This window comes from Chamaea fasciata, unplaced genomic scaffold (genome assembly GCF_029207755.1).
Source record: "Chamaea fasciata isolate MVZ Bird 193981 ecotype frontalis unplaced genomic scaffold, bChaFas1.0.hap1 SCAF_4, whole genome shotgun sequence".
NCBI classification, from domain to species: domain Eukaryota; kingdom Metazoa; phylum Chordata; class Aves; order Passeriformes; family Sylviidae; genus Chamaea; species Chamaea fasciata.
The window spans coordinates 45,670,480-45,692,796 of record NW_027094089.1 but is presented as its reverse complement, the minus strand read 5'-3'; the positions used below and the strand labels follow the sequence as shown (position 1 = coordinate 45,692,796).

Here is a 22,317-nt window from a genome sequence, read left to right as displayed (position 1 = left end):
TCTCTGCTCTGGATATATGTCTACTGCTTGCATTCAACCCTGAAGAAGAGAAAGGAGAAGCCCTCCTAGCAAAAAAGAAGGCGTTGATTTCTGATATCAGCCAGCTAAGAGAACTGAGTGAAAATTTAATGGCAAAATTTCCTCATCTACAGTTTACATACAAGTAAGATCTCAGTGTGATCCTGGAAGACACTTGAAAGGGCTTTTGGGGGCCTTTTACCAGATAATTCTACCAATGTCTTAGCTCTTTCTTTCCTTTTAGTGCCAGTGATTAATGTCTTACCGTGCTGCAAAGTGAAGGGGAAGGTGAGGGGGAAAGTCAGGAAATGTTATAATCTTACCAAAGTCACTAGAATTTAAAAGTTTAGTCTGATGGCGTTTTCAAGTCATAACTTCAGTAGCGAAAGTCATAGAATCCAAAGGTCTAAATTGGGAAATATGTAATTGTTTCCTGCCTCTGGACACAAGTAGATTTGCTCTTTGGAGGTCAAGTCCAGTTAAATATCTGTCTCCCCAGGCTTAATTTTTTATGTAATAGGCTGAACATACTCCTATAGCTGTGGTAATAACCCATTGCAAAAAATATTGAAAAAATGTGTAAATAAATCAGGAATTACATTATTTTAATGACTAAGTAACTGACCCTTTATTATCAAATCTCTTCCCATGAAGTATTTAATCCAACCATTTTTTTGCGTGGGGTTTTCTTTCTGATAGAGTTTAGAATTGCTTATACGAGAATAATAAGCATCATGGGGTTTAAATAAAATTTTTTAAAAGATATATGAGAGAAAAACAAACATGATTCATAGTCGTAATTTATATTTGTTTTAAGACATCCAGAAAAAAATTGGGATCTAAACCACGTGAAAGGCCCTGTTGTGTCTCTTTTCACTGTGAAAGATCTATCCAATGCCAAAGCCCTGGAAGCGGTGGCTGGAGGGAAGCTCTATAACATTATTGTGGACACAGAAGTAAGTTTTTTGCAGTAGTACAGAACTCTGAATTTTGAGATGTGATAATATAATTCGGGGTTGGTAAGCATGTGCCTTGCTTCTGAATGCTTGAGAGGGGTTTGGACCCATGTACCTGTTTTAATTGAGTCAAGAAAGTCATGCATAGTCACGTCAGTGGCAACCGTACTTCCAATGCCGTACTGTCTCACTTTACAAAATCACTTGTGTACTCAGGTATGCTTTTTAACTATTTTTCATTTGAGGTTACTGGCAAAAAGCTTTTAGAAAAGGGTGAACTAAAGCATCGATACACCATCATTCCATTAAACAAAATTTCAGCCAGGTGTGTTCAAGAAGACACAGTAAAGCTGGCCCAAAGCTTGGTATGTAAATAAATGTACTCTTTACACTATATTGCTTCTGTCCTATTTTCATTTTATTTTTGTACTACAAACTTGGGATTCTTAATGGTTATTATAATACAAATTTCTACAGAGTTTGAGGATATACTGATTTTGTTTTCCTTTGTATTCTTTCAATTTTGTAAGGTTTAAATGGGTATTAATTGTCCCACTTGTAACTGAAATAGTTTTAAAATGTAATGGTGCTTTTAGAAGAGTTATTATCAACAAAATACAAAAATCAAATTTGAAACTTCTTCTAACTTAAGGCATACTAATTGCAATTCATTTGATTTCTAGGCTGGCCCTGCTAACTTGCATTTAGCCCTTTCTCTAATTGTATATGAATCTGAACTGCAGAAAGCAATGGAATATGTCTTTGGAACAACACTGGTCTGTAGTAACATGGATAATGCTAAGAAAGTGACTTTTGACAAAAGGATAATGACGAGAAGTGTTACTCTTGATGGAGATGTGTTTGATCCCCAAGGAACTCTGCATGGAGGCAATTGCTGGTTCTATTCATTTAACACTAATAATATTGTGTGTCTGTTTTATGCTTGCTGCTCTTGCATGTTTTTTGTAAAAATCAACAATTACTTTTTTGTTTAGACCCATACTGGTAATAATCTGAGCTAAAGTTTTCTTGAGCTGAAATATTATTGATTACTCTAAGAGAAAATTACCGACAAACTTCACATAAAGTAATTTAGATTTTAAATACTTAAATCTTATTTGACTGTATAATCCTTATGGAAGCAAAAGTGCTTGGAATTTAAGCACTTTTTGTAGTAATTCATCATTGATTTGCGATAATTTCATAAATTACAAAAAGTTATCTGTTTGCATAAGACACACGTGTAGTATTCAAAGCCCACAGAACTAAGTTCTGGAACAGAGAAGGTAGCCTTTCTTCTCTGAGAACTCTTAACTGTAGCCTAGCTGCCTTACCTCAACTAAAATCATCAACCTGGCTCATTGTTGATGTTTAGAATTTGCAATTACCAGTGCTGAATCCACTGGTCTAATTCCAATTAGCCTGGCTTTTTAATTTTTTAATTGAACAGGTGCATCCTCACAGGCTGCAGCAATATTGTCTAAACTTCAAGAAGCGAAAGATGTTGAAATAGAACTCAGGAAAAAGGAATCTGAACTTGAAGCTGTAGAGAATGAGTTGGCAAGCTTGAAGGTGGTTGCTGAAAGGTAAGGTTGGCACTATATGATGCGTATCATTTCTCTTAATGCGACTGAGTAAATTTAATATAAGGAGTTGTTTTGGGAGGCCATAGGTTTTTTGAGAATGTAATATGCAGAAAATAATTCCCTTCCTCCCTCTCCTCCCAATATAATTAATAAGTTCAGCAATCAAATAGCAAATTCAGTTTTTAAATAACACATGCAAAACCCCTTTATTTTGGATAATACAAGGCAAAAAAAGGGTAAACACTGGTGGCTCATTGAAATTGATTGGATTTTCATGAAGTCTACTGAAGAATGGATATGTTACAGACATACTTTTAACACCATTACAGAATTCCAATTTGTGGTCAGTCTTATTTTTCTCACAAGAAAATAAAATGATGTTAAAAAGAACTATCTTTGTATTGTGATACTACTGTAAGCATTTAAATTAAATAATTTTAGGTATATTTGATTTTCAGCTATTCAGTTACTGAATACCGTATTAAAAGATGGAATAGAAAAATATATTTAGTTACTTCTGCAAAAATGCCATAAGGAGGTAGTGTTGCATAACTTGCTATCTACCGGCTGGATTTATTTTTTCAAATTGTTTTGAGCTGCAGTAGACTTCCAGAAATATAGCCAAGAGGAGGAAAGAACTTCTGCTTTTAGATATCTTTTCTTTAATTCTTCAGCCTAACATCTGTCATGCTGCCAGTTGGGAAAAAAGTGGTCTCTGAATTGCTGCCAAATTCCATGAGTTGCATTTGTTTTAATATCTCAGATCAGGGCTAAATAGCAGGAGCAGCATATATAATAACTTACATGTGTACAAACCTCACAATTATTATTGAAGCAATTATATTGGATTTTCATTCATTTAAGCTTATTTACCCTACTGTCATCACTGTATTTCACATGAGAAATGGAATATAGATATTCATCTACTTACTTCAGCTTTGAAAGTGAGATGCTGAGTACCCTTCCATATAACAGTGTGTGTCACTACTGTCTCCAAAGGTACCAGCAACTGAAGCAGCAATGGGAGATGAAGTCTGAGGAAGCAGAGCTGTTGCAGAAGAAGCTTCATCAAAGTGCTTACCACAAACAAGAGGAAGAGCTGCTTGCCCTGAGGAAAACCATAGGTGACAAATGTGTTCTTACTCTTTTAACTGAAAACTAATTGCTGAGAATGAGATGGATATCAGGCCGTTTGAGGAACAGAATCTTTTTTTAAGAAAGAAGTGCTTTTCACTTTAAAACTACTAGCTTTATATTCTGGAACGTGCAACAAACACAGAAACACAGTTGCATAGAGGTGATCCACTTAAAAGTGGTCATTCTCTTATAGTAAAGGTTATACTCTTATTTAATGTTTTTACAAACGTAATAAAGGAAAATATGTCTTTATAGAGAAGCTTAAAAATGGATTTAATCCCATATTTGAGTAGCCTTTGCTTTTTTCAAGCTATCTGTTTCTGTAGTGCTTATTGTTAGTATTATAGTTTGCATAATGAGAAAACATTGGAAAGAAATAGTGTTTCATATAGCTAAGAAAAGACAAAATTGCACAAAATGCAGCAACAAGTAAAACGTCTAAAAATGGATAGACGTGATACCTCTCTGGACATAGTGTTCTAGGGATGAGGTGGTATATTCTTAGGTAGTCATTTGATTAATTACTTTTTGATCCTGAGACTTGACGTAGTGACTCCCATAGTCCTCCCTCCATCAGAAAAAAGGTCATATTTTCATAATGACTTTTTGGTCCTCTACCAATAGCCAATAGCAACAGCACACTGTATTAGAGTAATCATTGAAATATCTGACTTCAGCAACAAGTGAGAGTTCAACCACTTTTTTTCTGTGGGAGGCAAAGAGAGATTTATTTCAGTTGGTGTTTAGGATGTAAATTTAAAGATAAGAACAGTGCTCAATCTCAGTACTCTACTTTTGATTCAGCGGATTGTGAAGAGACATTAAAGGAAACTGAAGAGAGCAAAAAGAATGCAGAAAAAAAATACACAGAATTAGAGAATAAAATTAAAAACGCAGAAGCAGAGTGTATAAAAGAACGAAAAAATGCAGAGCAGAAACTAAACATTGCCAAGAAGAAGGCAGACACTTCAAGCAAAAAAATAAAAGACATGCAGCAGGTAAAGCTTCACTTCTGTTGGCAGTTCTTTCTATGTTGAAAGTGGCTGCAAATATGAGAAAGTTTGATTCTCCTGAGGTTTTAATGCTCTCAGTTTTGGGACTTAATATATTACTATGTAGTCACTGACACAGTCACGGACTGAGGTTTTTTGTCTTTCTTTGTTTTTGTGAGATTGCACCCTTGCTCAAGAATGGGTGCTCTTAATCTTCTACAGCAATTACTACATCAAACTGAATCTTAATTCTTTCCATTTATGCATAACTAATAAATTTGAAAACATCTCTCTAGGAAGTCAAAGCTTTAGTTCTGGAACTTGAAGAGCTGAAACAAGAGCAGGTCTCCTATAAGCAACAGATAACAGCTGCAGAGGAAGCAATCAAATCCTACCAGGATCAGGTTAATGCTATGATGGCTGAAGTGGCTAAAACAGAGGTAAAAGTGAATACTGTGTTTCATCATCTGTTTTGATGTTACTCCCTGTGATCCCCTGAATCTCACATTATAATGTGTATTTTTTTCTGCATAACTGTACCACACTCAATCAGCCTAGGTAGTTATTTTTTTGCTTCACGTGTGAATTTTTTCTCCTTGCTCTGTCAGTTCTGATCAGGCTTTAATGCCAGCTTTAAAAGAGGCCAATAAATGTCTGCTGATATGCTTTTTCAGGAATCAGTAGAGACAACACAGAACGAGCTTGCCAAGCAAAAGGAAGTAATCGCATTACATGATAATGCAATTAAAGACAAATCAGCAGAGCTGGTAAAATACAGAGAACAAAATAATGAATTACAGCTTAAAGTTAAAGAATTAGAACACAGCATCACCAAACGTCAACAAGAGTCTGCTGATGCTGCTGCCAAGGTATTTCAAAACGGTATTTTTCTTCACATCTTGTGACCAAGAATGGTTATTTCCCTTGCCACATGCAAAGGGAATAGCCTTTTTTCTTTAAGCGCTGTCATATTTGCAGCTCTTAATATGAAAAGTTTTATCTGAGGGAGTGGAAACTGTACATTGTCGAAGAGCTTATCTGTATGGAGTAACAGAGGATAGATCACAGTGAGAAAGTGATCAGTAAGAACATTCTGGCTATATGGACAAATTAGATAACTAATTAAAGAAGGTAATTCCGTGAGGTAGTGACATTGGTATAGTTCTGATGTAGAAAAAAAGCACTTCAAGTTAGTATGTAAGATAGACATGAAATGTACCTTAAATTCTTGGTTTGTCAACTATGAAGGAAATCACACAAAGCTTTGTACCTGTGCTGCACTGGAGTAGAAGAATTAATGTGGTAGAGTAATTTCAGAATGTAGGTGGGGTTTTTGTTGATTTTTTTTGTTTGTTTTAATTTTTAGTTCACCTTTGAGAAGGATAAGGAAAAAGCTTCAACATATCTTTTTGTTTACAGGTGGCCAAAATGCTGAAAGAATACAAGTGGATAGCTTCAGACAAACCACTCTTTGGCCAGCCAAACACAGCCTATGATTTCAAAAACAGCGACCCTAAAGAAGCAAGTCAGAAGCTGCAGAAATTGCAAGAGCATAAAGAGAAGTTGGGAAGGAATGTGAACATGAGAGCTATGAATATGTTTTCTGATGCAGAGGAAAGGGTAAACATTCTGTGCTTTAATCTATAAAGATTGAGCAGGCTGGTCATATGGTATATATACAATACATTTAGATATATATAATGTAGCTTTATGTTTTCATGTGCTCTATTTCTCAATACACCAAAAATAAAACTAAACCTTCCTGAGATAGCAGAAAACCTTTTGCTGGTTCTTTCATACTAACCTTACATCTTTGAACAGTTCATTGGCACACCAGGTTTTTAGATTACTCATGATCTTGACTTTGGATAGTAAAAAGTACTATTTTATTCCTTCCTACCCAAGTTCATCCTAAGTCGAAGCATTAGCAAACTTTGTAGCATCCATTAGAGTATCTGAGAACTATATACTGTGTAAGAAGTTGCAGACCAAAAAAATGTTCATCTTCAAGCATCATAGCTTGATGGTGTAGCAAGGTTGTCTTGAATTAATCTGTATCTTCAGGCTATTCCAGGATTGTCTGAAAACTGCCCCCTGATTTTATCCTTCAATTTTTCTAGTACTGTTTCCTCCTATCAGCCACCAGAAGCATCCTTTCTTCTATGGAAAGGCAAATTGGAAGTGCAACTTTCAGACCAGTATTGTCCTTCCCCTTTGCTGATTGTTGAAAATTCTGATGCTTTAATTTGCAAATAATCCCAAAACTTACATCCCTCATGCAGCTAAATGAATATGCACTGGATTTTAATCTTGTGGTAAATGACTATTTCATAGCTACAGAATGATTCAGTGAAGCTGTAAGATTAGCACAAAATGCATTTGAGCACAAAGTTCATTGAAATCAATCTTTTCTTCTCATTGCACCAGTACAATGACTTAATGAAGAAAAAAAGAATTGTAGAGAATGACAAGATGAAAATTCTTGCAGTTATTAAACAGCTTGACCAGAAGAAAAAAGAAACTTTAGATATTGCTTGGAAAAAGGTATGACACCTGAAATTTATCTTCATGTTTTAGTAGAGGATCAGATTTATCTGATTACTGTTTTGCATATTTCCTTGGGAAAAAGTCTGTTTTCAGAACTAATATCCCTGACCTATGATTAAAAATAACCACTTAATTTCTCCTATTTATTCCACTTTTGAGAATAAGACATGAATTTTCTGCAAATTGTAAAGGTCCAGTTAAACCTGCAAAACTACTTTCTCATTCTCTTTTAGTGCCCACAGAATTTCGTTAAGATTAAGGCATATTGAAATAAAGTCAGGTTTTATTTTTAGTATTTTTTCTTTTCTTAAACCAGTATTTTACCTGAGTTAAAATTTTCTGGTTCTGTGTTGTCCTCTACAGTGCAGGGCTGTGGACCTGGGGTACTCCTCCTGCTACTGTCAGGATACACAATATTGGGGTAGAGCAATGTCTGATTTATGTTTCTGTTACCTAGGCACTCTGCCTTTTTACCAGGTCTCTCATATAATGAATTATAACAAAAGTATAAAATAATCCCTTTCTATATGGTAATCTTTTGACCTTTTTTTTTTCTGCTGTACTAGCAGAACTTGTGCTTTTTGGCCTTCAAGAAAATTGATTTTAACCAAGATTAAATTGCATATAGATGAAGTGTCCATTTAATTATTAATTATCCTGCCTGTACTTAGGATATCCCTGACGAAATGGTACCTTTCCATTGTAAAAACTGTGTTTAGCAAAAATTAGTGAGCTGTAATACAAAAGCATCACAGATGGTGGAATAAGTGTGTTTTCAGACAAATTTCTAAAACTAGGAAATTTTAGTTCTGCATTTACAAGGTTGCATCTCATCCCATACCTGGACATGGCTTAAGTAAACCTGAAAAGAAAAAAGAGTGGGGAGGATGCCAGAATGTATCTCTTACATGGTGCTTGTCCTTTTAGTAGTCCATTGATTGGGAGAAATTGCAATTTTCCAGTTAATAAATCTGAGTGAGGACATAACCATTTCCCTAGCTGATAGCATAAAGAAGCCTTCCAATACATCTTTCACTGGATCCTTCTAAAATGCTTACTATGAGGTGTCAAATATCCTTTGGTGCTGCTTCTCTCTTCAGTACAGAAAAAATAAAAGCTAGTGTTTTCTCACTGTCCTGTATGTGATGTGGGAATTCACCATGTTGCACTGGGAAAGATGTCTTGAGTGCTGTGCTGCTTGCCACTACATTTTTCACTCTTTGTGCTTTTGATCAAAACATATTCATACATCTTTTGTGATCTGACTTCTAGGTGAATGAAGACTTTGGTTCCATTTTCTCCACACTCCTACCTGGAGCCAGAGCTGTGCTAGCAGCCTCTAAAACTCAGAGTGTCTTAGTTGGTATGGAGTTCAGAGTTGCCTTAGGAAACACCTGGAAGGAAAACTTAACAGAACTTAGTGGAGGACAAAGGTTGGTGAATTCATTTGTTTTCCATTGTTTTTGTCTATGTAATTGATATGTATAACTAATTAAAGTTCTGGAAAACAAAAAATTAATCTTGTCAAGTCAGGGATTCTGCCTCCTTTCAAATGGACTCAATATTGGAAGCACTGTTAATACAATCTGACTTAGAACAATGCTTTACTTAGTATAAGATAACAAACAACATTTCACTCCTGTCACACAGAAGTGGCAAAAAAAAAAAAGAACTGAATGGTGAGAAAACCACATTTAACCCTAGGTAGTACTGATGTAATGTTGAACCAAATGCTCCCCTCCTTGGGCTGTAACCACAAAAATCTATATATGCAAGTATTTCCCTGGTATAAAAGTAGTGTCGTGGCAACAGTTTTCTTCTCCAGTGTCTACAGTGACCGTGTAGAGCATGTTCTTCTTTGCAACTTCTAAGGAAAAAAATCTGAACAAACTAAAAAGCACAAACAGAATTTGGGAAGAGGCGAGATAGAGATACAGAACTTATGAAGGGTAGAATACTTAAAGAATCAGACATGGAAAAACATCATTGGAAAAGTCAGAATTAGAACAGAACAACAGCATAATTTTAAATATCATCACCCAACTAACATGATCTTTCAATAAGAAGTAATGTTTGCTGTTTCTGAAGAAGACTTCACATTTTGAAATGGGGAAATTATCATTCCATCTCTTCAGAATCATAACAATAATGTACCTTTCAGGGAGTATTTTAAAATCATAGAATCATTTAGGCTGGAAAAACTCTCTTAAGATCATCAAGTCCAACCATTAACTGCCATGTCCACCATTAAACCATGTCGCTAAACCCCACATCTACATGTCTTTCTAAATCTCTCCGTAAGCGCTGACTCAACCACTTCTGTGGGCTACCCATTCCAATGCTTGATAACCATTTCAGTGAAAAAGTTTTTCCTAATATCCAATCTAAACCTATCCTGGTGTAACTTAAGGCCATTTCCTCTTGACCTGTTTCATTACCTGGGAGAAGAGACCAACCCCCAGCTGGCAACACCCTCCTTTCTGGCAGCTGTAGAGAGCAATGGGGTCCCTCCTGGGTTCCCTTCTCTCCAGGCTTAACAATGCCCATTTCCTGCTCCTCATCAAAGTCGTGATTCACCCCCTTTACCATCTTCTTTGCCTTTCAACAGTTGTTTTCAAAAGCCAAAGTCTTCCAGACTAGAGTAAATCATATTTTTCTTGTCTCCATACTAGATCATTGGTGGCCTTATCCTTGATACTAGCCATGCTCCTCTTCAGGCCTGCCCCAGTTTACATCTTGGATGAAGTGGATGCAGCCCTTGATCTCTCTCACACCCAGAATATTGGGCAGATGCTTCAAACTCATTTCAAACACTCCCAGGTATGATCTTGAAATTATTGTGGCAATAGAATGGTTTGGGTTGGAAGGGGCTTAAAGATCATCTGTATGCCCTGCCACAGGCAGGGACACCTTCCACCAGGCCAGATTGCTCAGAGTTCTATCATTTCCAAAGGCAGTCTGGCACTGAGACTCTGAGCTGTTTAGCTCTTTTATCCTAGGGATGTGTGTTATATTCCTGAGTTGTTTCAGCTGAAGGCTAGACTGACATGGCAATGGCGAAACTTGAACTTTGTTGCCTGGTTAAAATGGAGCAACAGGGAGCAGTATTTGTGACACACTCAGTTTCAGGCATGACAACATGCTGAACTTTTTTTTTGCTTAGACATTTTTAACTTGAGGTAGAAGATATTTCATATTGACCCCTATTGAAGTAAGTCAGGCACTACTGGAAAGGATCTCTGTATCATTGTGACTTGTACATGAAAAAAAGACAGTACCCATCTCTATTTAATGTAAAGACTTGTCCATTCCAAATTATAAGTGAGGAGGGGAGTATTTGTTACCAGTATTGCAAAATTACTTAAGTAGTATCTTTTGACTAGGTAAGATCCTACATTCTTTCATAATTAGTGGCACAGTTTTTTTCCGTGTTTTCTTCCATCATGAACAGGCATCCTGCATTGTGGACTGTATCCCAGGCCAGGTACTAGGATATAGACAGAAGTGTAATTAGCTGCAGAATAAGTGGGTGTACATTGACCTGTGTGGCACATTCTTTTGGGCCTTGGTTAGTTTTAGAATATTTTTTTTAAGATTATTACTGATGTATTAGCCAAATGAAGGACAAGGAGTCCTGTCTTTGGAAACTTCTTCTAGTGTTTGGATAGCAACATTTAAGTGTTTCTGGTTTGTTTCAGTTTATTGTGGTGTCCTTGAAAGATGGAATGTTCAACAATGCAAATGTCCTCTACAAGACCAGGTTTGTGGATGGTGTATCCACTATTGCAAGATACAGTCAGAAAACAAAAGAAGAGCCTGGTCACAAGAAACCAGATGAGAAAAAAGGTAAAATATTGAAGGAAAAAAACAGCCTGCAAAGCCAGGAAGGAGTGATAGTTGAGGCACACTAGCACCTTCTCAACTGTTCCCTGTTGCTTTCAAATTTTTTTAAAATGTGGTTTAAGATCTGCATCTTATTAAGAAGTGAAATTCATGGGAAATATTCTGGCACAGTCTGTTTTATTAAGAAAGCTGGACAATTTTAATCTTTATGGTGTGCCGTAATTCCTGTCATTCCTCTGTAACATTTACTCGTAAATGTACATAAGCGGTAGCTTTGTAAACTTAAAGCCTTCAGATGAGGAAAAGCTGATTCAACTACCAGTGTTCTACAGCATTTAGAAGACTTGTTGCAAAGTATAGTAACAATCATCAACAACTAACTCCCATGGTATTTCTACAATTTTTAACCTATTGTTATTAAATATAGCTACACAACCTGGTTGTGTGTGCTTTCCCTCCTCAAAGTTCTTCACTGAACATTGCCTTCTCAGAATTTAACCCTATCTCAATTTTTAACTTACCTGAATGTATCCTGCTGCTTTCACTGGCCAGAAAAGCCCAAACCCGCTTTATCATAGCACTGCAGAGCAGGTCTCACCGCAGCAAAACCCATGCACGATCTGTGTATGGTCTGACAGCATTTCCCTTGCCAGATGATGCTTCAGCCACTTGGTGGCCAGCATCGGTGAGACTTGTGTTTGAGTGCTGTCCTCTGCTTACCTCATTTGTGTCCCTTCCTTGTTTTTCTTGCTTTCTGAATACTGTTTAGAAAAGTAAATATAAGTTGCACAGGGGGTAGGGGACGGGGGGAAATGTGTGCATGTCTGGAATAATTTGGAAATAATGAAGTTCTTGAATACCATTTCAGTAAGTTTTCGATCTTATGGCTTCATCTACCATGTATAATATATACATAATTATATGTATATATAATATATATATACACATATATACACAAGATTACATATATAATAAATGCAAAGCATGTGTCTGTGTAATACAAACATGTCCTAACCCTGCCTGGTTGCAGGAGACCAAGCTATGGGTTCAAAAACACAGTTCCTTCCAGGACTGCAGAGCCACCATGTGTCTCTGTGAGGCCAGGGCAGTGGGCCAGCACGGAGCACAACAGTGGCACACTGAATCTGGAGCACAGGAACACTACACAATACCCACCACAGGAGAAAAAACACTGGCAGTTACTCCAAGGAACAGGTCATGCAGCTTTTATTTAGTTTTTACCTTTTTGGTAAGCAGGAAGGTTTTCTTTCAATCAGACCATTCACGTTTGGACAGTACAGATTGCAGTAAATTTGATGGAGATCTTGCAACATTAGAAAACTTTTCTCAATATACATCCATTTAAGCAACAGCTTGTAAGTCAGAGCAAGAGTGCTAGAGTCGAGTCTGTGCACTGCACTCCAGGTATACGAAGCATCACAGCAGCACAAGAAATGCCTGTGCTGGGCGAAGTACAGTGTGTTTTACATAGTGCAATCACTTTCAGAAGAGAAACTCTAGGAAGGCCACATCTATTTTTTTTTTTTAATCCTATCAAGTCTACAAATGCGAGGGGGGTAGAAATCAAACCTCTGACTTACTTAACTTTTGTACAGGTAGGTTTTGTGTATAGGCACATGCTTTAGAGAGGAGCTCTGAATCTGCTCTGTAATCACGAGAAAGACATATTGCTTTGTGATTCAGAAAGTGTCATACCATCTCTAACCTTCCCAACACTCTTGGCCAGAGTTGTTAATCCAGCTGTTTTATAGAGTTCCTAGAATGCGCTCTTCCCTCTAGTGTAAATCCCCAATAGAGAAATTCAGGTTGCTATTGACAATGATTACAGTTATTCTACATACAGTCATTTGACCATAGTAGGCATTGCCTCTGAATACTCCAGTCCAGAGTGAAAGCTCAAATTACCAGAGATATGGAGGCTCTTTCTTTTCTGTTACTGTCACTCACCAATATGAAGAAAACCAAGTCAGACAATGAACTGCTACAGCAAAGCATCACTGGTAATATTCACCCAATACACAAAAAAACCAAAAAAACACACACAAAAAAAAAAGGACTCATGACACTACATGTCATGGTAAGCAAGTTTATAAAGATACTGCAAAATGATTTGCCCAGTAAAATTTTAAAATGTACACTGTGCTCAATAGTTCAAACTACACATAAACAAAGAGCAGCTCCCTGCAACAAGGTGTAAATCAAAACATTATAGCACCAGCTCCCAGCACCGAGGAGTTGCCCACTGACCAGTTCTAATGTACAATGCAATAGTGCTTGCTGAGGTTTCCGCTATACAAGAGACACAGTGGGACAGCTCTGCCCTTTTCTTCCTGACATTCTCTTACCAGGTGTGCACAAATTACATTCTTTCCTATGGAGAGCAAGTCAGACAACAAGACTGTTACAGTACCAGGAAACACTGATTGGGGAATGGCACCTGAGGGGAAAGTAGGTACTGCATACCTGAATCTGAATAAATGGGCATGAAGGAAACATGATATTATCTGAGCAATCCTCTCCTTAACAGAGCAGATCTGAAAAGAGCTGCAGACTGCAAGAAAAGAAACAAGCCTTCTGGTGCTGAAAGCCATGAATATGATATTGCCCACACTAATGATTTTATTTCACCGTCAGCAAAGCATTTATCCCCAAAAAGTTGTACACATACTGGTCAGATTATAGAGCAGTGCTATATATTCATACTATTAAATTTGTTGCTATAGTGGTCAGATTTGTCTTTTGTCAGAGGAGGGAACAAAAAGGAGACAGGCAGCAGGGCCACATCACCATATAGCAATTTTACTCCCATGTTAATGCAGATATTATCTTCTTAAGTGCAAATTGCTAGAAACCAGCATGACTGGGGCTCTGATAAATGACAGATGACTCAGTTTCTTACAAATATTGACAAGTCTAAATTGTTATAGATTTCCAAAGCAAGAACAGGTTTACGAACAGGAAGGGAATAAAACATTACCACTCTTAAAAAATGGGTCATTTCAAACTTCAAACGCTCTTCAAAAACATATCTAAAAAAGATTGATTTCCATTTTTTTTATTTCCTGGAGCTAAGGAGTGTCCATGCAAAACAATTTTGAGAAGAGCAGTGTTCCACCTGGGTACCAACTGGGCTCAACTTTGCCCCACACAGCTCAGTAAAGTGCTCTCTTGTGCATCCTTTGGGGGAAAAGTTCTCATTTAAAGTTTGGGAAGCCGAGGTTGCCAGCTGGGAAAGGCATAGTCTCGGTCAATCCATGCTGAGGTCAGAGAAGGAGGGAGGAGTGAAGTTAACAGTACTCTGCCTTTCATAATGCACAGACAACAGGCTGCAAGGGAGGAACCAGCAGAAGCAGAGGTGGGTGTCAGATGAAACCCTGCCCCTGGGAAGCCACAGGAGTCAAACACAGGCCTCATCAAGGGAAGCATTTTGTTCTGTACAGATAACAAACACCAGCACTACTGGAGTAGACACCAGTTAACAGATCTCTACATACAAAAAAATGTGAAAACTAAATATGCTTTTTACTTTCTGTGCTGGTGGATTTTGAACAGTTTTTCTGAAGGACAAAGGGGGTCTGAGTAACATTCTTCTGCCGATTATTTAAAAAAAAAAAAGCATCTTGCCCTTGCGTTTTTCATGTTGCACACTCACAAACATTCTAGGGCAGACAGACATATTTGCTGATAAAACAACTAACAATCAGCTTAAGAGTAAAAATAATATTAATGGGGAAAAGAATTTAAGGCATTTTTAATTTTGGCCAGGAATGATGCATCCTAGAGTAATCTTCATTTCCCCACTTGTTTTTCAGACCACTGCACTTTTTTTTTGTTTTACATGGCACTTTGAAATTTATGTTTTACAGCTTAGTCAAGATTTTCAAGTGTTTTCTTCAACACAAATGCCCTCTCTTGTAGCTCAGGTCTGCTATCTGATGCCATCGTAGACAACGAATGAATGAGCTGCTCTCTGCTTTCTTGTGTCAGGCTTTCCCACTGTTGAGCTTCTGTGCAGATAAAGACAGACAGACATTGGACATGAACACCAGAAAACAAAACAAAACAATTCCAAAAGCACATTGCTTTCCTCAGACAGGCTAAAAGAGTGACTGCTTCAACATTTCACTCACATCCATACTGCGCTTCCAGGAGAACTCAGATTCACCTGGATGCTCAGGTGCATGTGCTGCCTCTTGCCAGGGAGTTCATCTCTCTAGACTAAGTGTCATTGTCTAAGCCTGCAACATGTAACCACAAGGGCCACAAGTTTCCCATGCTGCAACTGGCTCATAAAAGAGGCATGTAATATTTTTGCCAGAATATAGGAAACATGAAATGCAAACCAGAAACCCAAAGGAAAAATTTGCTACCTAACAACTGCAGAGACTTACAAACCTGAGACCTAAGAAGACCTCATCCTATAAATTCAGTTCTGCAAGGCTTGAATACTAAATAATAATGAGAAACCAAACTTGACATTGAAAAGGTTAACAATCACTTTTCTGTACTAAGAGGAGCATCCCTTCTATGGACCTTGAATTTAGCTCAGACAGATCTGCTGAGACAGTTCTGTGAGCTCCATGTGAACGTTTTCCTCACCAAAGGAATACCCAGTACTTAAGAGCTTGATATTAGCCTTGGTTACTTCAAGGCCTCTCCTACATCCAAGTCCCAGCTTCCCCTGAATCACCCAGTGCTGCAAGGAGAAGGTAAAGAAAGGCCATCTCTCCAGAGTTCCAGGCCGTACAGCCAGGTGCCATCTTTACCAAGCAGTGGCTCTTCCAGGCAGGAAATAAAAAGTCTTACCTTGTAGTTTGGTGAGCAGCAGTTGTATCACAGACAAAGCTTCTGTTCTTATGGACGTGTAGCTTTTGTTTTCTAAGGGATTTAAAGAAAACAACAGACAAGAAAACCCAAAACCACATTGCACTAACCTTACAAAAAGCAGTCACCTCTGTGATCTCCAGAACACTTTTGTTAGTGCAGTTCACTGAGCTCTTGTTTGTGCTGTCAGTCTGCAGTGCCCACTTGAGCAACAGGCACATTTGAATGGCAGAAAGTCAACAACTGGAGGCTGACCAGTCAACTAAACCTTGTGCATTGCCTCTGCCACTACCACAGAGCTACTGTTCCTTACATATTCCAACAGGAAACAAAATGCTGCCATGGCTGCATGGTGATGGCAGACAACTTCTGTGCATAACAGAATGTTCTAGCCAGTACAACTGGCTAGAGACCATGCAAATGTTCACAAGTAGCATTAAGTGAGGGTACATAAACCCCATGCCAGCCATCATGCACAAGCTTGTCACAGAAAGTTACTTGGTCTCTGAGCTAAAATCTTACTAGGGTGAGGGACCCTAGTCCTCATTCCAGGAGGACTGATACCTGAAACAAACTTTCTCCAAAGGGATCTCTGAATTGGCAGCTAGCACTAAAGTAGGTGCTGTCTTCAGGCACATCAGAAACAAGACCACATGTAGGTATGAGATATGGGGCACTGTTACAGTCACAGGACAAGTGGGAACACTACCAAAGTAACAAAGAGGCCCATGACTGTCAACATGACATAAGCAGCACTTAAATATGGGTGGCCTGCTCTGGTAGAGCCTCTAAGCCTTGGAGTTTCATGCACTGGCTATCTGAGAAAATTTGGGATACTTTTTGGATACTATAATCTTGGCTACATTATACATATGTATCTAAGACGTCTGAATGTTGGTGGAGAAAAGCTTGTGTTTCATTAAATCAGGAATAGATTGATTGAGTTCTGAGAGGTTGCATGGTCTGCTGTCTGCCTCTCCCTCCCCTTGCAGAACTCTCCTGCACCACAGGAATTCACTTCTCTGTGAACTGCACAGTACTGTCTTGAACACTGCAATTTCACAATAATCACACTGCAGTGCAAGGAATGGCTAAATGTTACCTCTGACAACTTCTTTTAATTCTGCATTTCCTCTACCACACAAACCTCCAGAGGACAATGGTATAAACAAGCAATTCATCACCCATCACAAACCAGAAGTCCATTTACCTAAAGAATGGGTGATAGAGGAACAGGTTTCCAACAGTATTTCTGTCAAAGCCACAGGGTCAGAGTGCTCCTCGTCAAACAGCATTAGCCTGTCAAATGCAAAAACAAATCAGGCACCCTGCATCACTGGGACAGAAGTCTGCTCAACTTTGCCAAGAATTCAGTGTCATTAAGTTCATTAAGCAGTTTAAAGCAAAAAGGAGAAGGCGAATCACTGAAGTGGACTGCAGAAAGAAGAATTACCCTTGAAAGTAGGCATTCATGGCTTGTAGCACTCCAAGCTGCACCTTCCATGTGCTGAGTTTCAGACGGTCACACATTAACTTGCAAAACTCTTGGCGATAGCAACCTATAGGAAAATAAGGACATAACCGTATTACCACAGGGAAAGGCAGAAGGAAACACTTACTGGTCTGTCTCCAAAGTGCTCCTTAACAAGTGACATCAAGCTAATCACTGCATGTGACCAAGCAAACATCCTGTAATGAGTGACCCTGAAAATCTTCACCACATCAAATCACTCATTACAAATGCTGGCAGACAAAACAGCTGCATTACACACTCTGGCATGCTAAAAAAAGCAACCTTTTCCCATCCCTCTCCAGGTATTCCCAATTCTTCCACCTTGTACCAGCTTTGACGCAAACACGAACATGAGAGCAGCAGAGTTAGGCTTCTTGTCATTAGGCAAGCCACCTCACTCGTCCTGCATATCTATAAACTTAGAACATTTTTGTGAAGTGAATTTAAGACAACAGTAAAGATTTTTCTCAAGGATAAGTTATTTTGCAGGAAAGCTGTTGGGGCAGCTTTCTCACTGAAGACCCTTACAAGCTGCCTGCAGTGAGATCCTGCATCTTCTGCACTCTTCACACTGTGCACATGATCTCCAGGTCCTTCCCTTCTTCCACTTTTCATTTTAAGAGAAAATAGTTTGTTCTGCATGTCATCAGCTGACTTACACTGTGTCTCTGGGCTCCTCGGCCAGGCTTTGCCCAGGGTCTCGAAGGCACAGATCAGGGACTCCATCTGAACCTCTTTCTCCCTCATTTCCTCATCCTCTTCATCATGCTTTGGAAAAGCTGCTCCCACGCTCTCCAGAGAGTTCTGCGGAGGCCACGGGGGATGGTGTGACTGACAGAAGGATGAGGGCAGGCTAGGCACACAGTCTGCTGCAGTCTGCACACACCAGCCCTCGTGCCCAGCTCTGGTGCTGCCGGCAGCCTGCAAAGGGGCACAGCGGGCTCTGCAGCCTGGCACCCAAACACTCGCGTGCCTGTGGTACACGTGTCCCACTTGCAGAGCTGCAAGGGTCTGATGATAGTAAGCCCTCTACACAGCTTCCCAGGAGCCTTTTGCTGCCTGTAGAGCAGCTAGGAATTAACTTTTCAAGTGGTAACAGGGCAGTGGTGGACATCCCAGGCAGGACTCTGTCTAGAGAACAGCTGGGCTAATTCAGAATTTGGGCAACACAGGTAGAACCACCCCGGGGCTCACCAACTGTCTGGTATTCAGCCGCACCAAAGACTGGCTGAGTGTGGGGAGTTCCCCACATCATCAGCCCTCTGGGCATACACCGGGCATGCAGCCAGCATCACTAGGACTGTCACCACTTGGATGTTCTGCTTTGAAAGAGAGAAAACTCAAGAAGTTGAACTGTCACCTTCTTTATCATGGGAAAGATGATAACAGCAAGTTCCTGGAACCGGTCTTCCTTTGTTGCCTGCAGCACTCCAGCTGCACAGCGCAGTGCCACCATCTTATACTTCAGGTTTTCTTTATGACATTCTTTCAGGAGAGCCTGGACAACATCTGTGATGGTGGGCTGACCAGGCACTGACTTCTGCAGCTCTGCACTGAAATGCAAGGCACACGGACGCTATCATGTTAATCTCTTCCAAAAATCCGCTGTTCCCAGAGAGGAATTAATTCCGGTGTCCGGGCACTCAGTTGCCTATCAGTAATTGTAAAGGGAGTTACACTGGGGTGCTCTTTCTCACTCCTTGTGTGTTCTCCCTGGTTTATTTTCTTTTCTCATATTCTTCCAAGGCACTTGCTCCCTTTACTACTCTTCTACCTCTTCCTCCTTTTCCCATTTAAGGTCTGTCTTTCCCCTTAGTCTCCGCTTTACCCTTAGCAATTGTGGCTGCTCAACATCCTCCTCTTCCTCTCTAAACCAAGCATTTACTTCTGCAGATCTCTCTGAAACATCACTTGCTCCTCGCATGCTGATAGGAGATCAGACTGGTGATGACAAACTTTCTAGAATCTATTTGGTACTGCATGTACTACATGCAGTAACACTGTACAACAACCTCCCTTTTGATACCTCAGATCCTGAGGGTACCACCTCATTCAAGCCACTTACCTGCATGCAGAAACAACACTGGCAATGGCCTTTAACAGCTCCTCCTGCAATGACAGAAGAGACATCAGTGAGAAGTGCCACACAGCCAAAATGCACAGTCCTACTGCACAGGGCAAACCTTTGTGCTATTCTGCGAGGGGCAGTGGGGAAACATGCCTGTTACATCAGTTTGGAGAGGCAATGTCTGTTTATCTCCTGCCACACCTCATGCAGAGGACTTTGCTTTCAATCTGCACGGAACTGGTAGCAGAAAGGGGTCTTGCAGGACCTCCTGAGCACATGCCAGTATCCCCCCAGGCTAGGAATGGTGCAGTGGAATTAGTTGAAGTGGGAACTTGACTCCTAAGGCAATCTGAATTTCATCTACCTATCTCCCCAGTCATTTCCGTATCTGCTAAATGTCGGACAAAAGGTAGACTCTGCATCAGCATTCTTATCATGCTGCTCTGCAGCAGAGAACATTGCATTTCCTGGCTCAAGGGCTGCGCACTGCTGGGCTCACAGTAAACCATGAAATCACAATTCCCATTTTACCTTCCCAGTCCAGGTTCTTCCTGGCAGGCCTTGCAGCAGTGCAGAGAGCACCATTCCCAGATGTGGCGGTGCAAGGGAGCCTGTCTGTTTGGCAATTGATGCCATGGCAGCTGCTCCCTGAGCCTTCATCTTCCAGGACTGGGACTGCAGAGCCTTCTCAGTGATGGATATCAACTCCTGCAAATGCAGTCTGATCCCACCCTGAGTACCTGCATGTCAAATGGAGGAAAACTAATTTTGCTACAAAACAAACAAACCTTTGACCTTACAAAAAAAAAAAAAAAAAAAAAAAAAATCACAAAACAACACAACAAACAACACTACAAACGAACAAGCCTAGCCCTACCCTGAAAAAACCAAAAACCAACCAGTTACAGATCTCTTGGGACTTTTGGCTATGAGACACATCAGAAAGGTCTACTTCAGGCCTTTGTGAAGTGTGAAGAATCCCTCTCAGCCTGATTGAAGATGAGTTATTTTCTAAAGGTTCCAAAAAAAGTCTTTGCTGTGTATTTAGACACAGAGCTCATTTAAGTCCTTCTGCATAGCAGACATTGTGTTAGCCTGTTTCCAAGAAATCTAATGTGTCTTTCTTTTTTCTTCCAAGAACAGGTTACTAGAAAACCTTTTTCAGCTCCTCTCTCAGACTCCATTAAAAATCATCTGGTGACTGAGGAACCAGATCTGATATCTAGAAGTGTCAGCAAAAGAATACTATAATGGATCCAGATCTTCCTCTCTAGAAAGAACTTCACTTCTATAGCACATATTTGCTCACTGAAGCTAAAATCACAGGTATTACCACAGACATCTCCAACAAGAGAGAAATGCCAAAGACCCTGTAACTTTGAAGTGTGCAGCAGCCCCTAAAGGCTGGCATCAAAATTTCCAAAGATGCCTAGTTATCTGTACCATCAGGGCCACACTACAATGGCACTCAGTGTATTACAATTTTAAAATACTTCTACTGTGCCTGTCCATCCTTGTGATTAATGCTCCTGTAATTATTTTAAATAGCCAGAGAAGGTAATCTTCATACAAGAAATCTAGAGCAAGGAAGAAAATGGGAACAAGCTTCCCAAATCTCTTACATGAGAATTCTGTATTTTCAAAATGGAATTCCAGAAAGCATGCTATTTCTTATCCCATGATTCCCAGAAAGCTTCACTATTCTTAACAAAACATACCTGGTACATTTTCCTGCCAAACTTCAGTCCACAGAGTAGAATTCTCTTTCTCTCCTTTTTCTTCCTCAGGAATTTCATGCATTCCAAGAAAAGCCAAGGGCAGCACCTGCTTGGAATGGTTCTTCAGTACATCTGGGCTGTAGCGTCCCATAGCATGCACAATTAAAGCACAGCCTGCTCTGTAAACTGGCTCTGAAAGAGCAAAACAAGCACATTATGACTGGGAGGCAGGATTATCCTTTTAACTGCTTGGTTTGCCTCTTGGAAAGCAGAGTAATGCACAGTATTGTGTAACACTGTATAGGAATTATTCAGCCAGTGAAACCAAACATCACAATATAGAAATGTTTCTTTACTAGCTTTTGCTGTCACCAGGAACTTCTTCTGCACTGTGTGCTGTAAGTGAATACCCCAAAAGCAACATACCTTCCTTCTCCATGTACCAGCTGCTGAGTTTGTGCAGCAGCTTCTCAGTGCTACTGTCCCGGGAAGTCTGTAAGAAGGAAGAGACTCAAATTATTCAAACGCCTCAAAGAAGACAACCAATGAAGAAACAAAATAAAACTTAAAGCCCAACTCACTCTGACTAGATGTCCCATGGCAAAGGCAAAAGACTTCTGTACCACACTGTTGCGATCAGTCAGGCCACTAAGTAAAGCGCTCAGAAGTTTTCCTGTTGGAAGAGATTTGACTTTACCAAAAGCATAATGTTTTATTGCTATGGCAAGAATTACAATAGTCTGCATTTCATTAGACTGCCTGAATTTATGCATTTTTCCTCATTGCATGCATGTGGGGTTGTAAGTCCTTATGTTTAAACTACTGCTAGTGTTTTGCACACCTTGACTGATAATGCTCCTATATGCAAACACTCCAGTTGATCACGCTTTCAGCTTCATTTCTATTTAGCAACTGAAAAGTGAAGTTCTTTCTACTATCAGAAGAGACCCAGTGAAGCAAAGTCGCTGTTCATGGTCCAGCCATAGCTCAAGTTGAAGAAACAAGTGCATATTGACAGTGCTACACTAACAAAGGCATTGTTAGACTGCTCCAAAAAAGTAAAGAAATACTTTTGCCTATTTCTGCTCAGTGCT

At 39.5% G+C, this 22,317-nt stretch overlaps 2 protein-coding genes across 7 annotated transcripts in view; one reads left to right on the top strand and one right to left on the bottom strand.

Annotated features, from left to right (window-relative positions):
• The window catches only part of SMC2 (structural maintenance of chromosomes 2), a 35,563-nt gene that overhangs the window by 9,474 nt on the left and 3,772 nt on the right, over positions 1-22,317 (top strand). Inside the window, exons 12-26 of one of the 3 annotated variants that reach the window (XM_066181445.1) lie at positions 46-163; positions 836-974; positions 1,220-1,339; positions 1,658-1,862; positions 2,425-2,560; positions 3,560-3,684; positions 4,502-4,695; positions 4,986-5,129; positions 5,364-5,558; positions 6,109-6,309; positions 7,117-7,233; positions 8,509-8,669; positions 9,909-10,056; positions 10,935-11,082; positions 20,649-21,973. In XM_066181445.1, the coding sequence (XP_066037542.1) occupies positions 46-163; positions 836-974; positions 1,220-1,339; positions 1,658-1,862; positions 2,425-2,560; positions 3,560-3,684; positions 4,502-4,695; positions 4,986-5,129; positions 5,364-5,558; positions 6,109-6,309; positions 7,117-7,233; positions 8,509-8,669; positions 9,909-10,056; positions 10,935-11,082; positions 20,649-20,656 (2,159 nt within the window). In that variant the 3' untranslated portion in view covers positions 20,657-21,973. Of the gene's footprint in view, positions 1-45; positions 164-835; positions 975-1,219; positions 1,340-1,657; positions 1,863-2,424; positions 2,561-3,559; positions 3,685-4,501; positions 4,696-4,985; positions 5,130-5,363; positions 5,559-6,108; positions 6,310-7,116; positions 7,234-8,508; positions 8,670-9,908; positions 10,057-10,934; positions 12,038-20,648; positions 21,974-22,317 lie in introns of those variants that run through there. The other 2 variants (XM_066181444.1, XM_066181443.1) reach the window with 2 other exon arrangements.
• The window catches only part of ECPAS (Ecm29 proteasome adaptor and scaffold), a 61,295-nt gene continuing 51,260 nt past the window's right edge, over positions 12,283-22,317 (bottom strand). For all 4 annotated transcript variants that reach the window (XM_066181440.1, XM_066181439.1, XM_066181441.1 and 1 more), the window contains 11 exons: positions 21,805-21,896; positions 21,650-21,716; positions 21,224-21,415; positions 20,037-20,245; positions 19,503-19,546; positions 18,798-18,990; positions 18,097-18,241; positions 17,378-17,483; positions 17,135-17,223; positions 15,907-15,978; positions 12,283-15,107 (listed from right to left, as the gene is read on the bottom strand). In XM_066181440.1, the coding sequence (XP_066037537.1) occupies positions 14,968-15,107; positions 15,907-15,978; positions 17,135-17,223; positions 17,378-17,483; positions 18,097-18,241; positions 18,798-18,990; positions 19,503-19,546; positions 20,037-20,245; positions 21,224-21,415; positions 21,650-21,716; positions 21,805-21,896 (1,349 nt within the window). In that variant the 3' untranslated portion in view covers positions 12,283-14,967. The remainder of the gene's footprint in view (positions 15,108-15,906; positions 15,979-17,134; positions 17,224-17,377; positions 17,484-18,096; positions 18,242-18,797; positions 18,991-19,502; positions 19,547-20,036; positions 20,246-21,223; positions 21,416-21,649; positions 21,717-21,804; positions 21,897-22,317) is intronic.